The sequence below is a fragment of the Jatropha curcas genome, chromosome 6 (genome assembly GCF_041381405.1).
Source record: "Jatropha curcas cultivar XTBG-Jc1 chromosome 6, XTBG_Jcur_1.0, whole genome shotgun sequence".
Taxonomy (NCBI): Eukaryota; Viridiplantae; Streptophyta; class Magnoliopsida; order Malpighiales; family Euphorbiaceae; genus Jatropha; species Jatropha curcas.
In genome coordinates, this window is record NC_143156.1 from 29444503 (window position 1) to 29469795 (window position 25293).

The window sequence follows — 25293 nt, forward strand, 5'->3', positions numbered from 1 at the left end:
TTTGTAAAGATATTGTATTTTTTTACTTCTTGATATTAAAATTCAAGCACAACATGAGGTATTTATGTTGGCTAATGGAGTGAACAAAGTCCCATAAGTAAAAGAAGAGAAAAGGATGTTGGATTGGTGCAAAGACAAGTACAACATACATAAAATATTATATTAATCATATTAAGAAATCTGAGAAATCTCCAAGCAAATCCACATCCTTCAACAAATCCATATCCTCAGCAATGTCCTTATCATAGAAAGACAAAGCTTGCTCCAAATTAGCAACAATGTCAATTATACTCGGCCTATCTTTCAGTTCCAAATTCACACAGCGGATTGCAGTATGGGCCACCAACTCTGCTGCTGGTCTATTATCCTCCATTGGACCAAGCCTATGGGCCACCAACTCTGCTGCTGCTCTATTATCCTCGAGCGGACCAAGCCTAGGATCTAAAACCTTATCCACAAGATCTGATGGCGTTAAATGATCATAATCCTTGAAGAGAGTTCTTTTACCTGTTAAAATTTCTAATAATACCTCACCAAAGCTATAGACATCGTCCTCTGTGCTTAAATTTCGTTGATAGAACTCATGATCAAAAGAAAATTTCACCTGTAAATCCTTGAGTGGGGCAATAAAGGTTGGGGATTCAGGGTCTAATAATGAGAATTCAAAATCAGAGACCTTTGCTGTCCAATTTGCGTCTAGCCAAATATTGGAAGAGTTTATTCCTCCATGAACTATTTGTGGATCAGCATGATTGTGAAGATACTCAATTCCTCTAGCAGCATCTAATGCAATCTTTATCCTCATTTTAAAAAATCTGATGACATTATTGTTCTCTGTGCCGTGTAAAATGTCAAACAAAGTTCCATTTTCCATGTACTCATTAACTAAAAGGCTATAATCTCTATCATCACAGTACCCAATAAGCCTAACTAAATGTTTGTGGTGAAGGCTAACCAAATGTATGTGTTGAAGCCTTGACAAGAATGCTACTAATGCTTTCTCCTTCTCTTGAAATTTCTTTTGCCTCTTTTTAACTGCAACTTCACCACCATCACCTAGTTTGCCTCTGTAAACAACAATAGAGCTCCCTGCACTAATTTCATTCTCGGCTGAGAAATTTTTGGTGGCGGCAGTAAGCTCAGCCAAAGTAAATTCCCCTTCTTTGTTCGGTCCCCTTATAATTAGTGGGGTTGACTCCCCATTCTGTGGGACTGGCTGCCCTTCTGGAGGACTCACTGAAAATCTACAGTACAATACACCCAAGGCAAAGATCATAGGCCATGCATTTACGTTGATAGGATTATGAAGATGCCTAGAACAAAAGCCGTATGCTATTGATGTAAAAACACATTGGAATATCCCACAAACTAATCCATTAATATCAGTAAATGTTCCAAAACGCTTGTGATTTGGATAATAAAACCACGGAATCATCAAACCCCTCCAGATGAAGGTAACTCTTTCTTTTCGAGCCTTGTAGACAAGGTCAATGGTCGAAATGATCAAGACTATGAAAGAAAATAACATACTCATCAATGCATACTGAGGCTTACGCACAGAAGACAGCTGATCAAAAACAGCAGAAGGAACCTCCAAGAAGAAGTTGGCAACGAGGATAAACCTTTCCAGAACAGTAACCTATTTGAAAATAGGAATATCTATATATATTTAGTTGCTGAAAGAAAAAATTAATGAACATATTCATTCATAACATGTATATGTAAATTAAATCTTGTCTTCCTAATATTTACCTTTCGATTGAAAGTACGATATTTCTTATCGCCAATATCATCTTCAACATCTATGGACACGGATTCAGCCCTACGGTTACTCACTCTATTATTCATCTCGCAGAAGAACTGCAAAACCAAAAGCGGATAACTTTCCTCAGATTTTATCAACAGGTGGTTACATGCTCAAAATACGAATTACAATAGAAAAGGATTACAATAGAAAAGGATTTGCGTCAACGTCTGACTCCGCACGGCATAGACTTAACATACACCAGTCTTGTTGACTTGTGTTGTTATTTATTTCTTTCAAACATTTTATCGAACACTCAACTTGGATGTGACTAATTGGATTCATCCCAGTCTAAGCTTTTTAATTGTATCCTAAAGTCGCAATTTGATAGCTCCATCAAAATGCATATTACTAGAAACGTTCAGGAGCTCATCACTGAAAATGTTATCTCAGTTAAGATGAAAATGAAAATGAAAATGAGGAAGCAGTGACATTAAGATCTCCACATGTGGTCTTGATGCAATGGTAATCTTGTAGTGCTATTTTGCTAAGGATTTGAATTTGAATTTAGGAGTTGGGTTATAAGTCTTTTCCCTCTTTCCTCTTGAGGCTTAAGCTTCTGATGTAACATCAAGTTTATGATAAATTTTAAATATTTAGCTAGAGAAGAAGATAAGGATTGTCATTACAAAAGTAAAGTAAAAGAAGTAGAAACTTCCCAATGAAATTAGAAATTTTGCACATTCAGTTACAAAAACCTCTTCCCATCCACAAGCTCTATTGACTTCCTGAAACTTCTAATTTAATTGTCTGGTAGCTTTAGCTTTATCTCTTCGGATCTACCACTCTGCTGTCCTTCACCTTCCCAGCTTCGATAATCCTCCGTACTACTATGACTTAGGGACAAAGCTTGCTCCAGATTAGTTACAACGCTTGTTATTTTTGGCCTGCTGTTTCCTTCTGAATTTACACAATGAAGTGCAGTATATGCCATCTTTTCCACTGCCTCTACTTCATTGGCAGATTCTGGTGGACACATCCTTTGATCCAAAACTTTGAGTATTTCATTAGCCAAAATTTTAGGCACTACAAAATCTACTAGACTTCTTGGTATATCTCCATTGTCATCATCATCCTCAAAAATAGGTTTCTTGCCTGTTAAAAGTTCTAGTAACACCACGCCAAGAGAATATACATCACTTTCTGCAGTTAATACATTTTGACTACTGTAGGACTCAGGATCAGTATATCCCACCATTCCTGCTGCGTGCTTTAGTCTGTTAAAGCATCCAGTTTCAGGACACACTGAAAATCCAAAATCAGAAACTCTTACCGTGCAGTTCCCGTCAAGGTAAATGTTAGAAGACTTGATGTTTCTATGAATTATCGGTGGGACTGCATAATTGTGCAGATATTCAATCCCTCTAGCAGCTTCTAATGCAATCTTGATCCTCATTTTCCATGACCTGAGCACAATACTATTCTTCTCAATGTTGTTTTTGTTATGCAAATGGTTATATATAGATCCATTTTTCAAGTACTCATAAACTAAAAACCTTTCTTTCTTCTCTTCACAGTATCCAAAAAGCCTAGCCAAATGTTTGTGATGAAGCCTGGACAAGAATGCCAACTCAGATTCAAAAGTGCTTGGCTCCTCTCCAAAATTGTTCCTCTGTTGATTTATGTGTTCTCTCTTGATTGCCACTTCACGACCATCTGATAATTTTCCCTTATAAACATTAAAAGTAGACCCTTCTCCAACCTTGTTATGTAATGAGAAATCATTGGTGGCAATAAGAAGCTCAAGTAAAGTAAATTCCTCTGTTCTACTCAACCTCTTTACAAGTGGGGTTGGATTCAGTTTCCTTTGTGCAAAATAATTTCCAGAAAGTCTAGAATATAATAGACAAAAGGCAAAAATTATAGGCCAAATAGACACTTTGATAGGATTATCAGAATGCCTAGACAACAAGGCATATGTTATTGTTGCAAAAATGTATTGAAAGATAGAACAAACTAATCCTGTAATATCAGGAAATGTTCCAAAAGGCTTTGAATTAGGATATGGGTAATAAAACCAAGGTATTAACCGTCTCTTCATCAGAGCAACTCTTTCTTTTCTACCCTTGTAAGCAAGATCCATGATTGAAATGATCAAGACTGTGAAAGAAATTAACATACTAAGTAATGCATATTGGGGCTTATGCACAGAAGATAACTGGTCAAAAACAGCTGATGGTAGCTCTAAGATGAAGTTTCCAACGAGGACTATCCATTCCAGAGTAGTAACCTGTTTGGAAACAGGAACAATAGTTAGTTACTGTAAAATAATTCTACCAAAATATTGTTTTTAGGGTTAAACCTTATTATCAAAGCGATTGACCCCACCATCTGCACTCCTATTATCATCTTCTTTGACATGTATATGTAGAGATTCAGACATATTCCCTGAATCACAAACGCAATAAATGTTGATTAATATTTGTTATTTGAAACTTCAATAATAGAAGGAGATGGAAACAAAAAGTAGAATAGGAAAGCAACAGGTGGTCTGTGGTCATGTTCTCTAAATATAAATTCCAGTGGAAAAGAATTTGCGTTTAGCTTCTGGCTCCACACGGCATAGACTTAGCATACACCGGTCTTACCATTGCTGTTGATACGTGTCATTATTTATTTATTTCAGGCATTTTATCAAACACTCAATTGGTAAGTTCTTCTAAGGTCAATTTTGAAAGCTAAAATTGCATTAATTATGGATGTGACTAATTGGATTCATCTGAGTCTCAGCTGTTTTAACTGTATCCTAAATACGCAAGTTGATAGCTCCATCAAAATGCATATCCAGTGGAAATATATTAAAAACTGAACTATATTTGTTCTAGATAATTCCATTTTGAAACTGAATCCTACAAAAGAAAAGTACAAGAAGTAAAACTTGCCAATGAAATTGGAAAATTTTGTGCATTCAATTACAAAAACCTCTTCCCATCCATTAGCTTTTTGTCTTTTTAAAACTTCAAATTAAGTCATTGATGTTCTTCTGTTTCATTGTTTGGTAGCTCTGGCTCTGTCTCTTCTGATCTACCATTCTGCTGTCCTTCACTTTCCCAGTGTTGATAATCCTCCATACTACCATGGCTTAGAGACAAAGCTTGCTCCAGATTAGCTACGACACTTGTTATGTTTGGCCTGTTATTCCCTTCTGAATGTACACAATGAAGTGCAGTATACGCCATCATTTCTACTGCCTCTAGTTCATTACCAGGTTCTGGCGGATCCATCCTATGATCCAAAACCTTGACCAATTCATTGGCCAAAATTTTAGGCACTACAAAATCCACTAGACCTTTTGATATATCTCCATTATCATCGTCCTTCAGTATAGCTTTCTTGCCTGTCAAAAGTTCTAGTAACACCACACCAAGAGAATATATGTCACTTTTTGCAGTTAATACATTTCCACTGTAGTACTCAGGATCTGTGCATCCAACCTTCCCTGGTGCCTTCTTTAGCCTGCTACCGCAGTTACTTTCAGGACCCATTAATGAAAACCGAAAATTAGAAACTCTTACTGTCCAATTGTCGTCAAGTAAAATGTTACAAGACTTGATGTTTCCATGAATTATTGGTGGTACCGCATAATTGTGCAGATATTCAATCCCTCTAGCAGCTTCTAATGCAATCTTGATCCTCATTTTCCAAAACTTGAATACAAGACTATTCTTCTCAATATTGTTTTTGCCATGCAAATTGCTAGATACAGATCCATTTTTAAAGTAGTCATAAACTAAAAGCATTTCATTCTCTTCTTCACAATACCCGACAAGCCTGAGCAAATGTTTGTGATGAAGCCTTGACAAGAATGTCAATTCAGATTCAAAAGCATTTAGTTCCTCTTCAAATTTGTTCCTCTGAAAGTCTTCTCTCTTGATCACCACTTCACGACCATCTGATAGTTTTCCTTTATAAATATCATCAATACACGCTTCTCCAATCTTGTTCTGCAATGAGAAATTATTGGTGGCAGTAACAAGCTCAAGTAGAGAAAATTCCTCTGCTGTATTCAATCTCCTTACAATTGGGGTTGCATTCAGATTCTTTTGTGCATAAAAATTTCCAGAAAGTCTATAATATAATAGACAAAAGGCAAAGATTATAGGCCAAATGGACACTTTGATTGGATTATCAGAATGCCTACACAACAAGGCATATTTTATTGTTGCAAAAACGCATTGAAAGATAGAACAAACTAATCCTGTAATATCAGGAAATGTTCCAAAAGGCTTTGAATTAGGATATGGGCAATAAAACCAAGGTATTAACCCTCTCTTCATCAATTTAACTCTTTCTTTTCTACCCTTGTAAGCAAGATCAATGATTGAAATGATCAAGACTGTGAAAGAAATTAACATGCTAAGTAATGCATATTGGGGCTTACGCGCAGAAGATAACTGGTCAAAAACAGCTGATGGAAGCTCCAAGATGAAGTTCGCAATGAGGACTATGCGTTCCGGAATCGCAACCTGTTTGGAAGCAGAAGAACAATTAGTTACTATTCAATAATTCTGTCCAAAACATTATTGTTGTTGTTGTGTTTTGTAGGATTAAACCTTATTATCAAAGCGATTCGCCATGTCGTTTGCCTTCTTACTGCCATTATCATCTTGGTTGACATGTATATGGAGAGATTCAAACATAACTCTCTGCTAGGATTGTTAATCTCCTATACAGACCAAACCCAAAAATGTTTATTAGTTTTTGTTGTCAATAATACTAATAGAGGGAAATATGGAAACAAAGACTCGAATAGGAAAGAAACAAGCAGTCATATGCTCCAAATATAAATTACAGTGAAAAGGATTTGCAAGAAAGCTGGCTACACTTAGCATATACAGTATTTGATATAATATATTTATAACCTTACTACGAATATACTTCCGCACATTAAAATTTTTTTTTTCTGTTGTATCTTTATCTCCCAGAAATATTCAAGCAGCTTATCTTTTTTTTTTTTAACCAGTTGCTGTTGTTGTTTCTTTCATGCATTTTGTCAAACACTCGGCTTGTAAATCATTCAAGAGCAGATTTTGAAAGCTAAAATGCACTGTATATGCATGTGAAAAGTTGCATTTGCCCCGTCTTATCATTTTAATTGTATCCTAAAAATTCATATTAGGACTGAATCAAAAATAAATTATGAAATTGAATCCCAAAAATTTATGTTAGAGTCAATAATATTAATGCTGTTCAAAAAAAAAAAAAAAAAAAATCATGCAATCACAAATTCACAATTGTTGTTCAAGCAGGCACTACCATTTAAACAATAATTGTTGTTAGTTTAGAGCTCTATCTAGCCATATTAGTTGATATAGTAGAGGTTATATATTGTAGCAATGGAAGTTATCTGAGGAGCGAGAGATCTCGAATTATGTGAAGAGTGATTTGATTAGTTTTTTCACTTGTGTAACAAGTGAGACGTTTCGAATTTGAATCCTTTGGACCACAGTTATTTTCACCAATTTATTTTTATTTACATAAATTGAAATTTAAGTATTTGTAATACCTCGTTTTGAATAAATGAATTACTCAAAATTTTAAATGAATTTTACAAATTTAAACAACATAAAGCTTTACAACAAAACAAAACTCTCCATAGCTTTCTAAAATTATTATGTGAATATTATTTTAACTTTGTCACCAACCTTCAATTATTTTATATTTAGACAAAATCAATGCTTTGATATTTTTTTAATCTCGTCTTATTTTTCACTTTCCCCTGACCCTCCCCTCTTCAAGAGAAAATTTTCGATGAGTTGTTATTTCGCATTTTGACAAGTGGGACATGACAAAGAAAGCTACCATTAAAGCTTTTTGAAGCTCCAAGGGGTAGAAAATTATTTATGTGATCCAACTAATGTCTTTATTATTTTGTTCAGGCATGCATTTTATCAAAAGATTTACTGGTAAGTTAATAAAATTACTTTAAAAATTAACTTTAAATAGCTTGTTTCTTTGAAGCATGTTATCAAACACTTTACTTGCAAATCCTTGTGAAGTCGATTTTGAAAGCTAAATTTTATAGGAAACTGCAACGGGAATGTCCTAACATTGTTTAAGAAGAGAAAATACATTAAGTTGAAACATCCTCCTTATCAACTACAATATGTTCTTCTTCTTCAAAAAAAAAAAAAAAAAAAAACTACAATATGTTTCTTCGTTCAATGAAATTTATGTTTGTGGCCTTCTACCAGCAATCTTTGCAAATCTTGGCATAGAATAACACTATGAGAGAGCTTGCTCCAAATTAGCAACGATGTTAGTCATAGTTGGCATGGAATTCACACATCGAAGTGCAGTCTTGAACACCAACTCCAGCGCGTCTTTATCATCAGGCCCTGGCAGGGCAACCGCCCGATCTAAAACCCTACCCAAAGCCTTATTCAAAACCTTATTATTAAGTTCGTCCGTATCATCAAGCACTGGCCAGGCAACCCCAAAAAAGTGCCTTATAGTTCTTAATAACTGTGTTTATAAAATACACAAGTTCTCTTGCCTTTCCTGGTTCATAATCATCTTGAAATTTAGCTTTTCTTCCGGTCAGTAGTTCTAATAATACCACACCAAAGCTATAGACATCCGTGTCTGTGGTTAGTACATTTGAATCATAACCAATAAAATCATAATAGCTTTGAGAGTCACGATCCATCAATGACGATCCAAAATCAGAAACTCTTGCTTTCCAGTTTAAATCGAGCAAAATATTAGAAGATCTGATATCTCCGTGAATTGTCGGTGGGTCTGCACATTTGTGAAGATACTCGATTCCTCTAGCAGCATCTAATGCAGTCTTTATCCTCATTTTCCAAAAATTGAACTGCTTACTATTCTCTTCATGTAAATGGAAGGACAAACTGCTGTTATTCATATACTCATAAACTAAAAGTCTCTCGCCGCTGTCTACACAATATCCAACAAGCCCAACCAAATTCTCAAGGCAAAGTCTTGACAAAACCGCTAATTTAGATTTAAATCCATTCTCGTCCTCTTGAAACCAGCTACTATTTCCATTCTCGTCCTCTTGAAACCAGCTACCAGTCTTCCCTCTTTTAATTGCAACTTCACGACCATCAGCTAATTTGCCCCTATAAACAACACCAAAGCTTCCTTTACCAATCTTGTTATTTGGTGAGAAGTTATTGGTGGCATCAATTAGCTCGGCCAGAGTAAAGGTTGTCTCCCTATTCTGTGGGATAGGCGGGCTTAAAAGTGCGGTTGACATGGTATTCTGTGGTGGTTGGATTGACTCAGTACTCAGTGGTGGTGGTGGGATTGACACAGTAGTCTGTGGGGTGGACTGCCTTGTCAGCGGTAGGACACTTCGTGGTCTTTGGGAAAGATTGGCAGTTGCTGAGAAATTACAGTACAATCCAACAAAGGCAAAAACAGTAGGCCAGACATTTATCCTGATAGGATCATCGACATGTCTAGACAAATACCTAAAATATGCTATTGATGTAATAATACATTCAGCTATACCACAAATGAATTCAATATCAGCAGATGTTCTTGGTAAACACCTCCATCTCAATGCAACTGGTCCTTGTCGACGCTCGCGAACTAGGAAAATGATTGAAATGATGAAGGCTATGTAAGATAGTACCATATTAAGCAATCCATAGCCAGGGTGTTCCGGGGAAGATAGCTGACCAAAAACAACAGATGGAAGCTTGAAGATGCAGTCCGCGACAAGGAAATATTGCTCCAGAGTAATAGCCTGTTGGAAAATACCAATATACATATATATTAGACGCTGAAAGAAACACGCGCGCGCACATATATGTATAACTGATAAAATTTATAGGTATTTACTTTACCTTCCAATTGAAATTATGGCCAATTTCATCGTCATTTTCGTCTTCAACAGGTATGGACTCGGATTCAGGTCTGTTTCTCATCATCTCGCAGGAGAACCACAAAACCAAAAGCAGTTCTCTTTCCTCACTGCTTAGAAAGATTAGTATAAAAAGAAAAACAAACCAGCAAACCTAAGTGGTTATATTATTATATTATAACTTAATGTAAATGTGAAAACATGAATACATGTTTCCTACATATTTGAATTAGCATATAAAGAAATAAAAAGCAATAAACTTAGTAGGTACGTTACGACTCTCTCTCTCCCCGTGTGGACCAATTTGGACATGAAGAAGAGTAAAAAATAAAAAAAAATGACCAAAATTTAAAGTATAGTCAAGGTAAAAGCATATTCAACAATTCTACTAATTTTATTATCGACAGAATTTGGTGTCTGATATTGGGCAAAAGCGCCATATTTGACTATAGAAGAGTTGAAATCATGAATTTTCTTTACTTAATCTATTTATTGTTATACCATATACACACATAAAACAAAAAAAAAAATAATAAAAAAATGGAAATAACCCATACAGCTAAATATGAAAAGAGTGAGATATTGGAGAATAATTAATTAGTATGAAATATTAATTGCTACAAATTACATAACTGTTCATAGCATATTTTAATCAGTAATGGGAGGATCAAAGCTAATAGGTCAAAGAAACATCCTTTTCCTTATTTATATTTTGATTAGATCTTTTTAATTAATTAGCTAGTTTATTTTTTCAATAAAATTTTAATTTTTTAAAATTATTTTGCTTTTTTCAGATTATTTTGCTTTTGTGTGAATTATGGACGAATGATGATACAAATAACAAGCAAACTGAAAATGATTAAGCCAGGCGAGTGTGGACTTTTGTTATGTATAATTTATTGAGCATTAGAGATGTTAATTATATAGAAAATGTGTTTATCAATCCCACCTTTACCAAAATATAGTGTGGATTGGTAAATTCATTTCATATTTGACCATTAGAAGCTTCTTGCTTCAATCCAACTCGTGTCTTCAATATTAATAAGAGATTTTTATCCAGCAAAACTGTGATTTCATGTAAAATATTTATATGTAATGATTTATTTTTATTCATTAGGATGTTTAATAGATCGAAATAACACTGCAATCTTAATAAACTCTTGTGACCTTCCCCTCTTCTCATACATGAGAAGACTAATGAGATCACATCTAGTTGACAATAATAAAAAAATAATTAGAAAATGTTTCTTTCAATGTTAGTTTAAATCTATTAGAATAAATCACAACTAAACCAACTAGACCAAACCATCTTATGACAAAAATATAAATTAACAATAACTAACTCGAACGAGGTATTTCAGCGGCAAAAAGCACTTGCAGTGTTGATCACAATGGCTTAGGTTATGAATTCGATTTTTCGCAATGTAAACTCTTCCCAGACCAACCATTAAATATACATGGGCCTCGATACCTTATGCAAGTATAAAAAAAAAATTATCAATAACTTTGTTTTCAAAACAAAATAATAATTCTTCTTCTTCATTATCCTTATCTACATAATCTTTTAGTTTTAAACTTTTGTAATTCTAATACAAAATTTTAAATTTTATACATTTTTATTTTATTTTTTTAATTTTAGTGATTTTATGTGATATTTTTTAGGAAATTTACAACTGTTACAAATTTGATTTCTAGAGAAATTTATAACCCTGTTACAAATTTAAAACTCTATCCCACCTAAACCCAACGCAACTCAACCCGCTTCGCGTTACTTCCCAAAATTCCAAAAATGTCCTCCGCCAACGACCAGCCACCTTTCTCCGACTCAGATTCCGATTCCGATCACTCACACACCGAATCCCACCGCCACGCAGACTACTCAAACTCCATGTTCAAATCTTACTTCGAGCACACCAAAAGCCAATTACAATCCGCTACCTCATCACCAACACGTCACGACCTCTCCAAGATCCAATCATTTCTCACATCTTCCTCATCCGGCGCTTTATCTTGTCTCATATGCCTCGAACGGATCAAACCTTCCGATCCCACTTGGTCCTGCACTTCCCTCTGTTACGCCGTTTTCCACTTCCATTGCATCCAGTCTTGGGCCCGACAAGCCTCCGATCTCTCCGCCTACCGTGTATCCACGCGCCTCCCTATCTCGGCGGAAAAAGCGGCGGAAACTTCCACCTGGAATTGTCCTAAATGCAGATCAGAACATAGCAAGTCTCAAATCCCTAAAAATTACTTCTGTTTTTGCGGTAAACTCGAAAATCCTCCGAGTGATAACCCGTGGATTTTGCCACATTCATGTGGTGAAATCTGTGAACGTCCATTGAAGAATAATTGTGGCCATTTCTGCTTGTTGCTTCGCCACCCTGGGCCGTGCCCTTCTTGCCCTAAGTTTGTGAAAGCTAAGTGTTTTTGTGGAAAAATTGAAGATGTTAGACGTTGTGGATTCAAATCGTTTTCCTGTCACAATTCCTGTAACAAATTATTAGATTGTAAGATTCATAGGTGTAAAGAGATATGCCATGAAGGAGATTGTCCTCCGTGTCACTCTCGTAGCGTTTATGGATGCCATTGTGGAAGGAAGAAGGAGGAGAGGGAGTGTTGTGAGAGGGAATTTCAATGTGATAATCCTTGCGAGAAATTGTTGGGATGTGGGAAACATGTTTGTGAAAGAGGTTGTCATTCAGGGGAGTGTGGACAGTGTCCTCTGCAAGGGAAGAGGACCTGTCCTTGTGGTAAGAGAGTGTATGAAGGAAGGCCTTGTGATGTTGCTGTTCCGCTTTGTGGTGGTACTTGAGATAAGATGTTGAGCTGTGGTTTGCATAGTTGCCATGAAAGATGTCATCGAGGACAATGTATTGAAACTTGCAGACTTGTGGTGACCAAATCATGCCGGTATGGGGGCTTGAAGAAAGAGGTAAGTACACGGTTTGGGCTATCTAATGACTGCATTTCCAACGCTACATTTTGTTTGTATTGATGAATTGCAATACAAATACCAATTGCTTTGTGTTATGTGATGCGTTATTTACTAATTTACTTTTGCTGTATCTGCTATATTCATTATGAGTTTCAAATGAAACAATATCATTAAGGTCATATTGGAATGAAGATTTCATTACTTGTCTTTTTTACCGATTTTACTTTTACAAGTTCAAATTGTTGAATAATATCATCCTGCACAATTTTCTCTTTGACGCTTGTCCCTCTTTGGACCAGATGATTTTAATCAATGCTCATTTATCGAGATTTTGGAAATTATGATAGCTAAATTGGGAAAAGAAAATTTTAATAAAAATGATCATTGTTTCTGTGCAGGTAGGGATTGCTGGAGTTCCTGCAGATACTATAATGAAGAAGACAAAGACACTAGAGGATAATTGGATACCTGTGTGAAACGAGGAGTTTGAGTTCCCATTAACTATTCCAGAATTGGCTCTGCTTCGGATTGAGGTTCATGAATATGACATGTCCGAAAAGGATGACTTTGTGGGCAAACATGCCTTCCTGTGTCTGAAATAAGTCGAGGGATTCTAGCAATTCCACTCCATGACCAGAAGGGAGTAAAGTACAATTCAGTAAAGCTCCTCATGCGCTTCGATTTTGTTTGAGACTCTTAGCAATCCATGCCATGTAGCATCCCAGGAAGAGATGTAAAAATTTGTGAAGCCCTTTCAATGTGTTTGATGTTATTGTGAACTGGTGTGTGGTTATTTGATTCAAAATGATGTGTGACATAATAACATCTGCCTTGCTGTTTTGTGTTGTTTGTATGTTGGTGGTGCAGGGAATTGGCAATATACTCTTGTCAATAAGGTTACAATGAGTAAATCATATTTATTCGAGTTCAATTATAACATCTTTTAGCTTTTAGCGTTTTGATCAAATCAAAACTCCACCTCTATTAATTATAATAATGTTCAGTAACATGACTTTTAGAGGTCGAGAGAGTTCTCTAACGTTTAACATAAATTTTTTTTCTGCCATTTTAAGTTTTTTTTACCTAACACTTCTAATTTAAATCGTTATATAAACAACTAATATTGTCGAATAGTGTAAGTCTACAAACTCTATGTTTTACTACCCCATGGAAATGTATTAAAAAGTGCAGCATCTGCTCCGGAGAATCTTATAGCCGGAGAAAATAGGATTCTATTTACAGAAAGAAAGTACAAGAAGCAGAACGTCTCAATGAATTTATAAATTTTGGCATTCAATTACAAAACCCTCTTCCCATGCATCTGCTTTTTCGACTTCCTAAGCTTTCATTTGAATCACTGATGATGTTCTGTTTCATTGTTTAATAGCTTTGGCTTTGTCTCATTTGATCCACCATTCTGCTGTCCTTCACCTTCCCCCGCTAGATAATCCTCCATACGACCATGACTAAGAGACAAAGCTTGTTCCAGATTAGCTACAACGAACGCTATATTTGGCCTGTTATTCCTCTCCGAATTTACACAATGGAGTGCAGCATATGCCATCGTTTCCACTGCCTCTACTTCATTAGCAGATTCTGGTGGACCTATTCTATGATCCAAAACCTTGACCAATTCATTGGCCAAAATTTTAGGCACTACAAAATCCACTAGGCTTCTTGATATATCTCCATCGTCATGATCTCTAAATATAGCTTTCTTGCCTGTCAAAAGTTCTAGTAACACCACTCCAAGAGAATATATGTCACTTTTTGCAGTTAATACATTACCACAGTAGTAATCAGGATCAGTGTATCCAACCGTTGCTGCTGCCTTCTTTTGCCCATCACTGTATTCAGTTTCAAGAACCACCGATGAAAATACAAAATCACAAATTCTTACAGTCCAATTCCCGTCAAGCAAAATGTTAAGAGACGTGATGTTTCTATGAATTATTGGTGGTACTGCATAATTATGCAGATATTCAATACCTCTAGCAGCTTCTAATGCAATCTTGATCCTCATTTTCCAAGAATCGAACATAATACGATCCTTGTCAATATTGTTTTCGTCATGCAAATAGCTATATAAATCTCCATTTTTCAAGTACTCATAAACTATAAATCTTTGATTCTTTTCTTCACAATATCCAGTAAGTCTAACCAAATGTTTGTGATGAAGCCTGGATATGAATGTCAATTCAGATTCAAAAGCACTTGGTTCATCTTCAGATTTGTTTCTCTGTTGAGTTATTTCTCTCTTGATTGCCACTTCACGACCATCTGCCAGTTTTCCTTTGTAAACATCGCCATAACGCCCTTCTCCCAACTTACTCTCTAATGAGAAATTATTGGTGGCAGTAACAAGTTCAACTAGAGTAAATTCCTCTACTCTATTCAATCTCCTTACAAATTGGGTTGGATTCAGATTTCTTTGTGCATAATAATTTCTTGAAAGTCTAGAGTATAGTAAACCAAAGGCAAAGATTATAGGCAAAATAGACACTTTGATAGGATTATCAGAATGCCTAGACAAAAAGGCATATGCTATTGTTGCAAAAAAGCATTGAAAGATAGCAAAAAGTAATCCTATAATATCAGTAAATGTTCCAAAAGGTTTTAAATTAGGATATGGGTAGTAAAACCAAGGTATTAACCCTCTCTTCATCAAAGTAAATCTTTCTTTTCTACCCTTGTAAACAAGATCAACGATTGAAATGATCGAAACTGTGAAAGAGATTAACATACTAAGTAATGCAAATTGGAGCTTATGCACAGAAGATAACTGGTCAAAAACAGCTGATGGAAGCTCTAAGATGAAGTTTGCAATGAGTACTATGCTTTCCGGATTAGTAACCTGTTTGGAAGCAGAAATAACAGTTAGTTACTACTCAATAATTCTGTCCAAAACATTGTTGTTGATGTGATTTCGAGGGTTAAACCTTATTCTTAAAGTGATCTCCCTTCCTATTTGCCTTCTCATGGTGGTTACCTTCTTCTTTGATATGTATATGCAGAGATTCAGACATAATCTCCGCTAAGATTGCCAATATCCTATAAGAATCAGAACCAACAAATGTTAATTAATTTTTGTTATTTGAAACTTCAAGATAGAAGGGAAACGGAAACAAAAGAGTGAACAGGAAAGAAACAGATGGTTTGTGCTTCTGTGAGCATAGGTCTGAATATAATTAAAGAAGAAAGGACTTGGATTAATGTCTGGCTCCACACGGCGTAGACTTAGGTGCGCTAGACTTAACATACACTACCGCGCCGCACATTAAGTAGGTTTTACTCTATGGTGTCTTTTATGTCAAAGGATTACAATCTCCCGAAAGCAGCTTGTCCTTTTTCTTAAAACTATTGCTGTTCACTTGTATCTTTAGCATTTCTTTCTTTCTTTCTTTCTTTCTCTCAGTCATTTTATCAAACATTATACTTGTAAATCGTTTGATAGTAAGAAGATATTGGCTCCACCCAACAACACCTATGGACAGCAGATCCCCAGATTAACCAGAACAACAAAGAGCTTTGTAAAGATATTGTATTTTTTTACTTCTTGATATTAAAATTCAAGCACAACATGAGGTATTTATGTTGGCTAATGGAGTGAACAAAGTCCCATAAGTAAAAGAAGAGAAAAGGATGTTGGATTGGTGCAAAGATCAAGTACAACATACATAAAATCATATATTAATCATATTAAGAAATCTGAGAAATCTCCAAGCAAATCCACATCCTTCAACAAATCCATATCCTCAACAATGTCCTTATCATAGAAAGACAAAGCTTGATCCAAATTAGCAACAATGTCAATTATACTCACCCTATCTTTCGGTTCCAAATTCACACAGCGGATTGCAGTATGGGCCACCAACTCTGCTGCTGCGCTATTATCCTCGAGCGGACCAAGCCTAGGATCTAAAACCTTATCCACAAGATCTGATGGTGTTAAATGATCATAATGCTTGAAGAGAGTTCTTTTTCCTGTTAAAATTTCTAATAATACCTCACCAAAGCTATAGACATCGTCCTCTGTGCTTAAATTTCGTTGATAGAACTCATGATCAAAAGAAAATTTTACCTGTAAATCCTTGAGTGGTGTAATAAAGGTTGGGGATTCAGGGTCTAATAATGAGAATTCAAAATCAGAGACCTTTGCTGTCCAATTTGCGTCGAGCCAAATATTGAAAGAGTTTATTCCTCCATGAACTATTTGCCTTCTCATGGTGGTTACCTTCTTCTTTGATATGTATATGGAGAGATTCAGACATAATCTCTGCTAAGATTGCCAATATCCTATAAGAATCAGAACCAACAAATGTTAATTAACTTTTGTTATTTGAAACTTCCAAGATAGAAGGGAAACGGAAACAAAAGAGTGAACAGGAAAGAAACAGATGGTTTGTGCTTCTGTGAGCATATGGTCTGAATATAATTAAAGAAGAAAAGGACTTCGATGAATGTCTGTCTCCACACGGCGTAGACTTACATACCCTACGGCTCCGCACATCAAGTAGTTTTTACTCTATGGTTTATTTTATGTCAAAGGATTCCTATTCTCCCGAAAGCAGCTTCTAACACCCTCCGTCCAATCCCATGAGACCCGACGACAGTGTCGGAGACACCATCTTAACTTAACATACAAATTATAAAATTAGATTATGAATTAGAAGTAATTGAGTATTCACAAGTTTAGCAAGTAATATGTTTTTTTTTTATTAGATAATCATTTCATTTCTTTTCTAATTCTTTTTTTTTTTTTGAAAAATAGATTGGGAAAAATCATACAGAAATACTGTAAGAATTTCCCGTTAAAAACTGAGCTCGCCAAACATGTGAATACAAAAACTCCCAACATCTCCAAATAATCATCATAACACAACAGCACTTCTATATTTTCATAACTATATAAATCCTCAATAGCATTTTAATATTCATCAATTAATTGCATTCAGTATATATATCAAGTCTTAATAAACTAATCATACCAACTCTCTTGAAATATTTTATATTCAATCATTTAATGAATCTTATGTTTATCTCCAAATATATACACCAACATAATTGCTAATGATATGCTTAAGTTATAATTCAAATAATACAACCTCCGAAAATAGAATACTTATACATGTCATAATTCTTAATTACATAAATCTCAATCTACTACTACCACAATAGTCACTTCTGCTCTGTTGCTACTCTTCTAGTCTTCGAGCAGTAACCACAGTCTTTAACCTGCGCGTGATAAAAATCAATGCGCTGAGTATAAAACTCAGTGGTGCTCATAATTCACATACTTACTAAAGTTGTGATGACAACTTACTTAAAACACAAATGACATAAAATCATTAAATTTCAACATACATGTACATTTATAGCAAAAGAAATGTCAAATAAACTATTAATTAATAACATAAAGAAATATCAAATTACATTTACATTTATTAAATCATTACTTGCACATTTATTATACCAATACACATGCACCTGAATATCATGCTTTGAAAATTCATTTGATAACATAATCATTAATTTCCAAAGTAAGGTTTACTCAAATAATATGATCTCATTCGTTTAATTCAAATACTTTGAAAGCAATAAGACGATTATAAATACAAATATGTTCATTCTTTAGTTAAGGCTCGTACTAATACAGAATGAACATAAGCAGATTTGATCGTGGCCTATGAAAGCACCACCCCCATCACACAAATAAGCGCGTCCGCCTATTTATAAGGGCTGATAACCCTAGCATATGATCATAGCTTCACGTAACAAAATCAATCTCATCATACCACGTTTCAATCATGCATAGTGTAGCCCAAATCCAAATCATTCTTTCACAAAAGCACTAATTCTTAATCAAAAACTCTTCATTTCTTAATACCCATCAGTTCAAAATTTCTCAACTTACAACTTACAAAAATTACCACATTCTTCAAAGGAAATATTGAAAATATATATATAGATATATATACTTAATATAGGAAAATTTCTCATAAATTCCTTTTCTTTTAAAACTTTCTTAACATCATAATGAAATTTATCATAAGAAACTTCTTATCATATAAAATCATACTTTCTTTATTCAAAATTCAAAGCACATACACCTTAAATACCCATTTTTTTTTTTAAAACTCTAAACATATGAAAGTTAGCAAAATAATCATACTTATGTCATACTTATACCATACAAAAAAAAAAAAAAAAATTAAGTAAGCCTTACCACCCTAGAGTGGTTTGGCCTCTTAATGAAAACCAAGGGGAGGAATTTCCTTCTCCAACCAAGCATACTAACATAACTCTTATGCACCAAGGTATCCATTTCTATCCTCATCATGCATTATCTAAACTAATTCCACACTTTATCCCAAAATTTCCAACAATGTTTCCCCTTTATATCCATTTAAACATATCCACAATACCACTTTTCAACCTTATATCTTATTTTTGTGAAATCAATCCTCAAACAAACAAATAATCAAGAGAACCTCATCACACATGATTCATACATACATTTATCCAAATAAACCTATGAGTCGAGGCATAGGAAATTTCCAGCATTAAAATATCCTTGACCTTTGCTGTGTTTTTAAGACATAACTTGAGTTACAGGTCTCCAAATTGAACGAAATCAGATTCATTAGAAAGATAAGATAAAATTCTACAAATGTTATCAAGGGACTACAGCCCAGATCAATGTGTAAGATGGTAAACAGAAGCTAGGAACACAGACCAACAGTCCAGACCCGATTCAGCAGAACTAAGTCCAATGTTTATTGAATTCCTACTTAACCAAACACTCAAATTAAACCAATCCAAAACCATAGAAGTCTCAAGACACAGGGCAACAACTTTCATGAAGAACTCAGAACCAAATCTTGTCATTATAGTGGTCAAAATGGGCACTCAATTCAATGATGCATATGGCCCGACATAACAGAGTCAGTTTGGGTGTTTCTATCATAATTTGAGCTATATATCTCCAAATTGGACCCAAGAGGATTGGTTGGAAAGCTAAGAAGTAGAGCTACAACTTTCATGAGGGACTCAGACACAAATGGAAAATAGAAATGGTCGAAAATTAGTCCTTAATCTCACCCAATAACACTATTTCCCAAATTCAGCTTACTTTAACCATGAAAAGAACATGAACAACAAAGATACAAGGTAGAGATTTCTACCACATACTAAATACTCATCAAACATCACCCAAGAGCATGTTATTGCAACCAAAGTTCAACAAATCAATCATTTCATACAAAATCCCAAAATACATGTATGATAGCATAAATGCACAAAATAAAAAATTTAAGTAAGGTAAGTGTGTTTATGAACACTAACCTTAAAAATAAGCTTTAGCAAGCTTAAATTAAAGCTTTCTAAGCTCTAACTTTGCCTTTACTCCATGGTAGAGGTTTCCCCAACCTTTGGCTTAAGTAGAGAATCTCCAACTTTCTTGAAAATAATCACCACAAATCACTTATCAAGCTTAATTCTCTAAGATTAATTATTTAAATCAAGTTGGGTGGGTTCAATTTGGTGGATTTAACAAGTAAGAAGTGAAGAAAAACAAAGAAGAGAAGAAGAAGAGGAAGTTGGCGTTGAAGAGAAGAAGAAGAAGAGAAAAAGTGGTTGCTCAATAATTGGAGCTGACCTTATAAAGTGATCAAAGGGTATTTTGGTCTTTTCCCCATAATTGGATGGCTAAGATTAAGCTCATCTAATGGCTAAAAATATTCTCCAATTCAATTCCTTCACAATATTATTTATCTCCATAAATTTCTCAAATTACTCCATAAAAATAATTCCTCAAATTTCCTTAATTAATAAAGCACCATAATTCACTATTCACTAATTATCTAAATTCTCCAAAAATATTCATTACTTACTTTCTACTCATAAAAATCATGCATACATACTCCAAAAATATTAAAGAAAATGTAAAACATATATACCAATTTTTCCGGATCAAAATAATACCGACTCCCGGACCGGTAGTACTATTCACAGACCGGTGGTACTATTCATAGACTGGTAAATCACTACCCATTCATCGTTAATCATATTCAATATCTTCCTCAAATCTAAATAAAATATTATCCCCCTTTCTATAGCACCGTTCATGACCCGATAAAATAATATTATTTTAAAATTCGAAAATTTTGGAGCGTTACCGGCTTCTCCTTTTTCTTAAAACTATTGCGGTTGACTTGTTGTATCTTTAGCATTTATTTATTTCTTTCTTTCTTTCAGTCGTTTTATCAAACACTATACTTGCAAATCGTTTGATAGTAAGAAGATATTGCCTCCACCCAACAACACCTATGGATAGCAGATCCCCAAATTAACCAGAACAACAAAGAGCTTTGTAAAGATATTGTATTTTTTTTACTTCTTGATATTAAAATTCAAGCACAACATGAGGTATTTATGTTGGCTAATGGAGTGAACAAAGTCCCATAAGTAAAAGAAGAGCAAAGGATGTTGGATTGGTGCAAAGATCAAGTACAACATACATAAAATCATATATTAATCATATTAAGAAATCTGAGAAATCTCCAGCAAATCCACATCCTTCAACAAATCCATATCCTCAACAATGTCCTTATCATAGAAAGACAAAGCTTGCTCCAAATTAGCAACAATGTCAATTATACTCGGCCTATCTTTCGGTTCCAAATTCACACAGCGGATTGCAGTATGGGCCACCAACTCTGCTGCTGGTCTATTATCCTCCATTGGACCAAGCCTATGGGCCACCAACTCTGCTGCTGCTCTGTTATCCTCGAGCGGACCAAGCCTAGGATCTAAAACCTTATCCACAAGATCTGATGGCGTTAAATGATCATAATCCTTGAAGAGAGTTCTTTTTCCCGTTAAAATTTCTAATAATACCTCACCGAAGCTATAGACATCATCCTCTGTGCTTAAATTTCGTTGATAGAACTCATGATCAAAAGAAAATTTTACCTGTAAATCCTTGAGTGGGGTAATAAAGGTTGGGGATTCAGGGTCTAATAATGAGAATTCAAAATCAGAGACCTTTGCTGTCCAATTTGCGTCGAGCCAAATATTGGAAGAGTTTATTCCTCCATGAACTATTTGTGGAACAGCATGATTGTGAAGATGCTCAATTCCTCTAGCAGCATCTAATGCAATCTTTATCCTCATTTTCAAAAATTTGATGACATTATTGTTCTCTGTGCCATGTAAAATGTCAAATAAAGTTCCATTTTCCATGTACTCATTAACTAAAAGGCTATAATCTCTATCATCACAGTACCCAATAAGCCTAACTAAATGTTTGTGGTGAAGCCTAACCAAATGTATGTGTTGAAGCCTTGACAAGAATGCTACTAATGCTTTCTCCTTCTCTTGAAATTTCTTTTGCCTCTTTTTAACTGCAACTTCACCACCATCACCTAATTTGCCTCTGTAAACAACAATAGAGCTCCCTGCACTAATTTCATTCTCGGCTGAGAAATTTTTGGTGGCAGCAGTAAGCTCAGCCAAAGTAAATTCCCCTTCTTTGTTCGGTCCCCTTATAATTAGTGGGGTTGACTCCCCATTCTGTGGGACTGGCTGCCCTTCTGGAGGACTCACTGAAAATCTACAGTATAATACACCCAAGGCAAAGATCATAGGCCATGCATTTACGTTGATAGGATTATCAAGATGCCTAGAACAAAAGCCGTATGCTATTGATGTAAAAAAACATTGGAATATCCCACAAACTAATCCATTAATATCAGTAAATGTTCCAAAACGCTTGTGATTTGGATAATAAAACCATGGAATCATCAAACCCCTCCAGATGAAGGTAACTCTTTCTTTTCGAGCCTTGTAGACAAGGTCAATGGTCGAAAAGATTAAGACTATGAAAGAAAATAACATACTCATCAATGCATAATGAGGCTTACGCACAGAAGATAGCTGATCAAAAACAGCAGAAGGAACCTCCAAGAAGAAGTTGGCAACGAGGATAAACCTTTCCAGAACAGTAACCTATTTGAAAATAGGAATATCCATATATATTTAGTTGCTGAAAGAACAAATTAATGAACATATTCATTCATAACATGCATATGTAAATTAAATCTTGTCTTCCTAATATTTACCTTTCGATTGAAAGTACGATATTTCTTATCGCCAACATCATCTTCAACATCTATGGACACGGATTCAGCCCTACGGTTACTCACTCTATTATTCATCTCGCAGAAGAACTGCAAAACCAAAAGCTTTTTGTTACATGCTCAAAATACGAATTACAATAGAAAAGGATTTTTGTTAACGACTGACTCCGCACGGCATAGACTTAACATGCACCAGTCTTGTTGACTTGTGTTGTTATTTATTTCTTTCAAACATTTTATCGAACACTCAACTTGGATGTGACTAATTGGATTCATCCCAGTCTAAGCTTTTTAATTGTATCCTAAAGACGAAATTTGATAGCTCCATCAAAATGCATATCACTAGAAACGTTCAGGAGCTCATCACTGAAAATGTTATCTCAGTTAAGATGAAAATGAAAATGAAAATGAGGAAGCACTGACATTAAGATCTCCACATGTTGTCTTGATGCAATGGTAATCTTGTAGTGCTACTTTGCTAAGGATTTGAATTTCAATTTAGGAGTTGGGTTATAAGTCTTTTTCCTTTTTCCTCTTGAGGCTTAAGCTTCTGATGTAACATCAAGTTTATGATAAATTTTAAATATTTCGCTAGAGAAGAAGATAAGGATTGTCACTACAAAAGTAATGTAAAAGAAGTAGAAACTTCCCAATGAAATTAGAAATTTTGCACATTCAGTTATAAAAACCTCTTCCCATCCACAAGCTCTATTGACTTCCTGAAACTTCTAATTTAATTGTCTGGTAGCTTTGGCTTTATCTCTTCGGATCTACCACTCTGCTGTCCTTCACCTTCCCAGCTTCCATAATCCTCCGTACTACTCTGGCTTAGGGACAAAGCTTGCTCCAGATTAGTTACAACGCTTGTTATATTTGGCCTGCTGTTTCCTTCTGAATTTACACAATGAAGTGCAGTATATGCCATCTTTTCCACTGCCTCTACTTCATTGGCAGATTCTGGTGGACACATCCTTTGATCCAAAATTTTGAGTATTTCATTAGCCAAAATTTTAGGCACTACAAAATCTACTAGACTTCTTGATATATCTCCATTGTCATCATCCTTAAATATAGGTTTCTTGCCTGTCAAAAGTTCTAGTAACACCACGCCAAGAGAATATACATCACTTTCTGCAGTTAATACATTTTGACTACTGTAGGACTCAGGATCAGTATATCCCACCATTCCTGCTGCGTGCTTTAGTCTGTTAAAGCATCCAGTTTCAGGACACACTGAAAATCCAAAATCAGAAACTCTTACCGTGCAGTTCTCGTCAAGGTAAATGTTAGAAGACTTGATGTTTCCATGAATTATCGGTGGGACTGCATAATTGTGCAGATATTCAATCCCTATAGCAGCTTCTAATGCAATCTTGATGCTCATTTTCCATGACCGGAACACAATACTATTCTTCTCAATGTTGTTTTTGTTATGCAAATGGTTATATATAGATCCATTTTTCAGGTACTCAAAAACTAAAAACATTTCTTTCTTCTCTTCACAGTATCCAACAAGCCTAGCGAAATGTTTGTGATGAAGCCTCGACAAGAATGTCAACTCAGATTCAAAAGTGGTTGGCTCCTCTCCAAAATTGTTCCTCTGTTGATTTATGCGTTCTCTCTTGATTGCCACTTCACGACCATCTGATAATTTTCCTTTATAAACATTACCAGTAGACCCTTCTCCAACCTTGTTATGTAATGAGAAATCATTGGTGGCAATAAGAAGCTCAAGTAAATTAAATTCCTCTGTTCTATTCAACCTCTTTACAAGTGGGGATGGATTCAGTTTCCTTTGTGCAAAATAATTTCCAGAAAGTCTAGAATATAATAGACAAAAGGCAAAAATTATAGGCCAAATAGACACTTTGATAGGATTATCAGAATGCCTAGACAACAAGGCATATGTTATTGTTGCAAAAATGTATTGAAAGATAGAACAAACTAATCCTGTAATATCAGGAAATGTTCCAAAAGGCTTTGAATTAGGATATGGGTAATAAAACCAAGGTATTAACCCTCTCTTCATCAGAGCAACTCTTTCTTTTCTACCCTTGTAAGCAAGATCCATGATTGAAATGATCAAGACTGTGAAAGAAATTAACATACTAAGTAATGCATATTGGGGCTTATGCACAGAAGATAACTGGTCAAAAACAGCTGATGGTAGCTCTAAGATGAAGTTTCCAACGAGAACTATCCATTCCAGAGTAGTAACCTGTTTGGAAACAGGAACAATAGTTAGTTACTGTAAAATAATTCTACCAAAATATTGATTTTAGGGTTAAACCTTATTATCAAAGCGATTGACCCCACCATCTGCACTCCTATTATCATCTTCTTTGACATGTATATGTAGAGATTCAGACATATTCCCTGAATCACAAACGCAATAAATGTTGATTAATATTTGTTTTTTGAAACTTCAATAATAGAAGGAGATGGAAACAAAAAGTAGAATAGGAAAGCAACAGGTGGTCTGTGGTCATGTTCTCTAAATATAAATTCCAGTGGAAAAGAATTTGCGTTTAGCTTCTGGCTCCACACGGCATAGACTTAGCATACACCGGTCTTACCATTG

The 25293-nt window shown here is 35.0% G+C and overlaps 8 protein-coding genes across 11 annotated transcripts; all 8 read right to left on the reverse strand.

Moving 5' to 3' along the window:
- LOC149495910 (putative serine/threonine-protein kinase-like protein CCR3) lies at nt 1-2333 on the reverse strand. The gene is made up of 2 exons (XM_089723471.1): nt 1753-2333; nt 1-1639 (listed from the first exon to the last, which is right to left on the reverse strand). The coding sequence occupies exons 1-2, from the start codon at nt 1846-1848 to the stop codon at nt 167-169; spliced, it is 1569 nt and encodes a 522-aa protein (XP_089579597.1). The 5' UTR covers nt 1849-2333; the 3' UTR covers nt 1-166.
- Nucleotides 2334-2438: 105 nt separating this feature from the next.
- Nucleotides 2439-4313, reverse strand: LOC149495911 (putative serine/threonine-protein kinase-like protein CCR3). Its single transcript, XM_089723472.1, has 2 exons — nt 4107-4313; nt 2439-4034 (listed from the first exon to the last, which is right to left on the reverse strand). Exons 1-2 carry the CDS (start codon nt 4185-4187, stop codon nt 2547-2549), a joined length of 1569 nt encoding a protein of 522 aa, XP_089579598.1. The 5' UTR covers nt 4188-4313; the 3' UTR covers nt 2439-2546.
- Nucleotides 4314-4600: 287 nt separating this feature from the next.
- On the reverse strand, nt 4601-6723 carry LOC105646222 (putative serine/threonine-protein kinase-like protein CCR3). The gene is made up of 2 exons (XM_089723470.1): nt 6358-6723; nt 4601-6270 (listed from the first exon to the last, which is right to left on the reverse strand). Exons 1-2 carry the CDS (start codon nt 6442-6444, stop codon nt 4774-4776), a joined length of 1584 nt encoding a protein of 527 aa, XP_089579596.1. The 5' UTR covers nt 6445-6723; the 3' UTR covers nt 4601-4773.
- Nucleotides 6724-7795: 1072 nt separating this feature from the next.
- Nucleotides 7796-9890, reverse strand: LOC149495912 (proline-rich receptor-like protein kinase PERK13). The gene is made up of 2 exons (XM_089723473.1): nt 9622-9890; nt 7796-9521 (listed from the first exon to the last, which is right to left on the reverse strand). The coding sequence occupies exons 1-2, from the start codon at nt 9703-9705 to the stop codon at nt 8220-8222; spliced, it is 1386 nt and encodes a 461-aa protein (XP_089579599.1). The 5' UTR covers nt 9706-9890; the 3' UTR covers nt 7796-8219.
- Nucleotides 9891-13768: 3878 nt separating this feature from the next.
- Nucleotides 13769-17083, reverse strand: LOC105646253 (putative serine/threonine-protein kinase-like protein CCR3). Of its 4 annotated transcripts, none has more exons than XM_089723467.1 (4): nt 16655-17082; nt 16397-16557; nt 15513-15624; nt 13769-15427 (listed from the first exon to the last, which is right to left on the reverse strand). In XM_089723467.1, the coding sequence occupies exons 3-4, from the start codon at nt 15597-15599 to the stop codon at nt 13928-13930; spliced, it is 1587 nt and encodes a 528-aa protein (XP_089579593.1). In that variant the 5' UTR covers nt 15600-15624; nt 16397-16557; nt 16655-17082; the 3' UTR covers nt 13769-13927. The 4 variants fall into 4 exon arrangements, with proteins under 4 accessions (XP_089579593.1, XP_089579592.1, XP_089579594.1 ...); XM_089723466.1 differs by having other exon boundaries at nt 16397-16569; XM_089723468.1 differs by lacking the exon at nt 16397-16557 and having other exon boundaries at nt 16655-17083.
- Nucleotides 16268-16798, reverse strand: LOC149495913 (putative serine/threonine-protein kinase-like protein CCR3). Its single transcript, XM_089723277.1, has one exon. The coding sequence runs from the start codon at nt 16796-16798 to the stop codon at nt 16268-16270; it is 531 nt and encodes a 176-aa protein (XP_089579403.1).
- Nucleotides 17084-21036: 3953 nt separating the features above from the next.
- LOC105648846 (putative serine/threonine-protein kinase-like protein CCR3) lies at nt 21037-24930 on the reverse strand. Its single transcript, XM_089723478.1, has 3 exons — nt 24822-24930; nt 22695-22802; nt 21037-22581 (listed from the first exon to the last, which is right to left on the reverse strand). Exons 1-3 carry the CDS (start codon nt 24831-24833, stop codon nt 21115-21117), a joined length of 1587 nt encoding a protein of 528 aa, XP_089579604.1. The 5' UTR covers nt 24834-24930; the 3' UTR covers nt 21037-21114.
- LOC105648835 (putative serine/threonine-protein kinase-like protein CCR3) lies at nt 23359-25225 on the reverse strand. Its single transcript, XM_089723479.1, has 2 exons — nt 25003-25225; nt 23359-24930 (listed from the first exon to the last, which is right to left on the reverse strand). The coding sequence occupies exons 1-2, from the start codon at nt 25081-25083 to the stop codon at nt 23446-23448; spliced, it is 1566 nt and encodes a 521-aa protein (XP_089579605.1). The 5' UTR covers nt 25084-25225; the 3' UTR covers nt 23359-23445.
- Nucleotides 25226-25293: the final 68 nt, after the last annotated feature.

Bases quoted from the DNA above. Each gene is read 5' to 3' on its own strand.
- LOC149495912 (XM_089723473.1), bottom strand. From the start codon at position 9,705: ATGATGAGAAACAGACCTGAATCCGAGTCCATACCTGTTGAAGACGAA. The intron at 9,522-9,621 runs GTAAAGTAAATA...ATTTTCCAACAG, and splicing joins GCCATAATTTCAATTGGAAG to GCTATTACTCTGGAGCAATA.
- LOC149495913 (XM_089723277.1), bottom strand. From the start codon at position 16,798: ATGAGAAGGCAAATAGTTCATGGAGGAATAAACTCTTTCAATATTTGG.
- LOC105646253 (XM_089723468.1), bottom strand. From the start codon at position 15,599: ATGTCTGAATCTCTGCATATACATATCAAAGAAGAAGGTAACCACCAT. The intron at 15,428-15,512 runs GTTTAACCCTCG...GCTTCCAAACAG, and splicing joins GAGATCACTTTAAGAATAAG to GTTACTAATCCGGAAAGCAT.
- LOC105648835 (XM_089723479.1), bottom strand. From the start codon at position 25,083: ATGTCTGAATCTCTACATATACATGTCAAAGAAGATGATAATAGGAGT. The intron at 24,931-25,002 runs GTTTAACCCTAA...GTTTCCAAACAG, and splicing joins TCAATCGCTTTGATAATAAG to GTTACTACTCTGGAATGGAT.
- LOC105648846 (XM_089723478.1), bottom strand. The intron at 22,582-22,694 runs GTAAATATTAGG...ATTTTCAAATAG, and splicing joins ATCGTACTTTCAATCGAAAG to GTTACTGTTCTGGAAAGGTT.
- LOC105646222 (XM_089723470.1), bottom strand. From the start codon at position 6,444: ATGTTTGAATCTCTCCATATACATGTCAACCAAGATGATAATGGCAGT. The intron at 6,271-6,357 runs GTTTAATCCTAC...GCTTCCAAACAG, and splicing joins CGAATCGCTTTGATAATAAG to GTTGCGATTCCGGAACGCAT.
- LOC149495911 (XM_089723472.1), bottom strand. From the start codon at position 4,187: ATGTCTGAATCTCTACATATACATGTCAAAGAAGATGATAATAGGAGT. The intron at 4,035-4,106 runs GTTTAACCCTAA...GTTTCCAAACAG, and splicing joins TCAATCGCTTTGATAATAAG to GTTACTACTCTGGAATGGAT.
- LOC149495910 (XM_089723471.1), bottom strand. From the start codon at position 1,848: ATGAATAATAGAGTGAGTAACCGTAGGGCTGAATCCGTGTCCATAGAT. The intron at 1,640-1,752 runs GTAAATATTAGG...ATTTTCAAATAG, and splicing joins ATCGTACTTTCAATCGAAAG to GTTACTGTTCTGGAAAGGTT.